The 2,363-nt window shown below is 60.3% G+C and overlaps 1 protein-coding gene across 3 annotated transcripts in view; it reads right to left on the bottom strand.

The window, feature by feature from the left end:
• ARHGAP36 (Rho GTPase activating protein 36) overlaps positions 1-2,363 on the bottom strand; it is a 12,747-nt gene that overhangs the window by 4,144 nt on the left and 6,240 nt on the right. For 2 of the 3 annotated variants that reach the window (XM_015626298.3, XM_033514113.1), the window contains 3 exons: positions 2,153-2,215; positions 903-1,165; positions 252-447 (listed from right to left, as the gene is read on the bottom strand). In XM_015626298.3, the coding sequence (XP_015481784.1) occupies positions 252-447; positions 903-1,165; positions 2,153-2,215 (522 nt within the window). Of the gene's footprint in view, positions 1-251; positions 448-902; positions 1,257-2,152; positions 2,216-2,363 lie in introns of all 3 variants that reach the window. The other variant, XM_033514114.1, reaches the window with a different exon arrangement.

The following is a 2,363-nucleotide window of genomic DNA, read 5'->3' as shown; positions in this document are numbered from 1 at the left end:
CCCTCCTCACTCACATTCCCCTCCTCACTCACATTCCCCTCCTCACTCACATTCCCCTCTGGTGCTGCATCCAAGCCAGAGCAGTCTCCACAGGAGGTTTTTTGGGAGCTGCCCTGCCCCAGGACTCACAGAATTGTTCAGGTTGGGAAACAGCTCCAAGAGCATCGAGTCCAACCTTTGGTGAGTGCCATTAAACCCAAGGGTGCCTCCTCCCACCTTGGGGATGTCCTGGGAGCTTTTCCAGCCCTTACCGTGGGTCTCCAGGTGTGTGCAGCACCTGTCCACGATCCGTGGCACCTGCCAGGTGATGGGGTTCAGGCTCAGCTGCTTCTTCTTGGCGCGGCTCCTGCGAGGGTCCAGCTCGTGGGGGTGTGAGAGCTGCAGGGCCTCCAGCAGCTCGGACGCGTTGTCACTCAGGTCTGTGATGGAATCCACGGACATGGCCCCCTGCCATGGGGCACAGGGAGTTTGCAGGTGCCAGGAATGACCCCACAGATCCATCACTCACGGTTTTCTGGGACAGGGCAGCGCCCAGAGACACCCCAGCCATGGCAGGGACACCTCCCACTGCCCCAGACTGCTCCCAGCCCTACCTTGGGCACTGCCAGGGATCCAGGGGCAGCCCCAGCTGCTCTGGGCACCTGTGCCAGGACCTCACCTCCCTCATGGGGAACAATTCCTGCCCAAAATCCCACCCAGCCCTGCCCTCTGGACCCTTAAATGTCACCCTGCTGAGGATGCTCCCACTCCTCACCATCCATCACCATTTCCCTGAGGACAGACCGGGACCGACCCAGCCACAAGAAAACACCCTGGAAAATCCCATTTATTGCTGAATTCCCACTTCCCCATCCCACTTCCCCATCCCACAGCACCGCCCCAGCCCATTCTGGGGCCCGTACCCTGCGCTGGCTCCAGGAGCTCTTGTCCAGGAGAGCCGGGGAGAGCGGCTCCTCTGGGAAGCCGCCGTGGGGAGCTCGGATGCAGCTGCTGCCCATCCCCATCCCCATCCTCCTGTGCCTCTGAGCACGGAACGTGGTCACCGTGGCCTCCAGCTGCAGGCACAGCCGGCGGCTCCTGCCCACGGCCTCCTGCAGCTGGCGGCACGCGCGGTCCTGGGCGATCACCTGGCACAGCGGCACCCCAAAGGTGTGGGGAGAGCAGTCTGGGGAGACACCGGAGCCAGGGACAGGCTGGGGGAGCTGCTGTGCTCGGGTTCCTGCCCCCAGGAGCCAGGAAAGGCACAGGAGCTGCTCCTGGAGAGCAGGAGATGATGGAGATGATGGAGATGATGGAGAGCCTGGTGAGCCTCCCTCCAGTGCTGGGAGCCTGGGTGCCAAAGGGCAATGGGGAAATGGGGTGCTGCTGGGGGAGAGGAAGGGGACACAGGGGACTTCAGCCTGCTCGTTGGAGCCTGTCCCAGTTTTTCCTGCAGTTTCTTTCCTTCCTTTAACTGGCTGCAGCCCCACGAAGATGCTGAGGCCTCTGTGAAGCAACAGCTTCAAAAAATCACCAAAAGATCCTCCCTGAGTTCTAACCTCCCATTTTCTACAGGGTTTGCCTCAGCTACGTCTGCTCAAGAAAACTTAGTGGTATTTTCCCCAGATAACTGCCCCTCTCCATCCCCCTGGCAAGGAGGGCTCTCCTCACCCCCAGCCTTGTGCTGCCCTGGGGTTTTACCGTTTGGGGAGCTCTGAGTAAAACCTGAGGAATTGATGTCAGGAGTGGCCCTGAGCAGGTTTTGTGCTGGTTTGGGGAGCTCTGAGTAAAACCTGAGGAATTGATGTCAGGAGTGTCCCTGAGCAGGTTTTGTGCTGGTGTGGGGGGCTCATTCCCACCTGGCTCTGCTCCAGGGCTCTGTGTGCCCCAGGGCTGGCGCTGAGGTGCTCCAAGGGATGATAAAACACAACTGGGAGCAGCGGGGCTGGGGAGAAATGGGCAGCTGGACACATTTCCAGGTGTTCACCTTGAAAATGCATTTCACTTTCCAGGTATTCCACACACCTTTCTGTGCCTCCCAGGCTCCATCACCGTGCCATCCCAAAACCAGCAGAACCTGGGATGAGGTGTCCTGCTGGGCTTGGGCACCTCCCACCCACCCCAGAAAAACTCACCCAGGGACCAAAGGCCAGGTAAAAGGGAGGCTGCTCACCTTTCTTCTCCTTGGAGAAGCTCTCCAGCTTCTGCCGGATGGATTTAATGCCTTTGGAGCCATCTGGGAGGAGAAGGGGAAGGTTCAGCACCAGGTCCTGGGGCTGGTTCAGCACAGGCTCCCTCTCCCTCTGCAGCCACCAGCCAGGGGACACTGCAGTGACAGCCAGGGCCCTGGGGGATCCAGGAGTCCCTGGGGATCCAGGAGTCCC

The sequence above is a fragment of the Parus major genome, chromosome 4A, assembly GCF_001522545.3.
Source record: "Parus major isolate Abel chromosome 4A, Parus_major1.1, whole genome shotgun sequence".
NCBI lineage: Eukaryota > Metazoa > Chordata > Aves > Passeriformes > Paridae > Parus > Parus major.
Note: the sequence above shows the minus strand (reverse complement) of the source record. Positions and strands in the feature narration are given on the sequence as shown.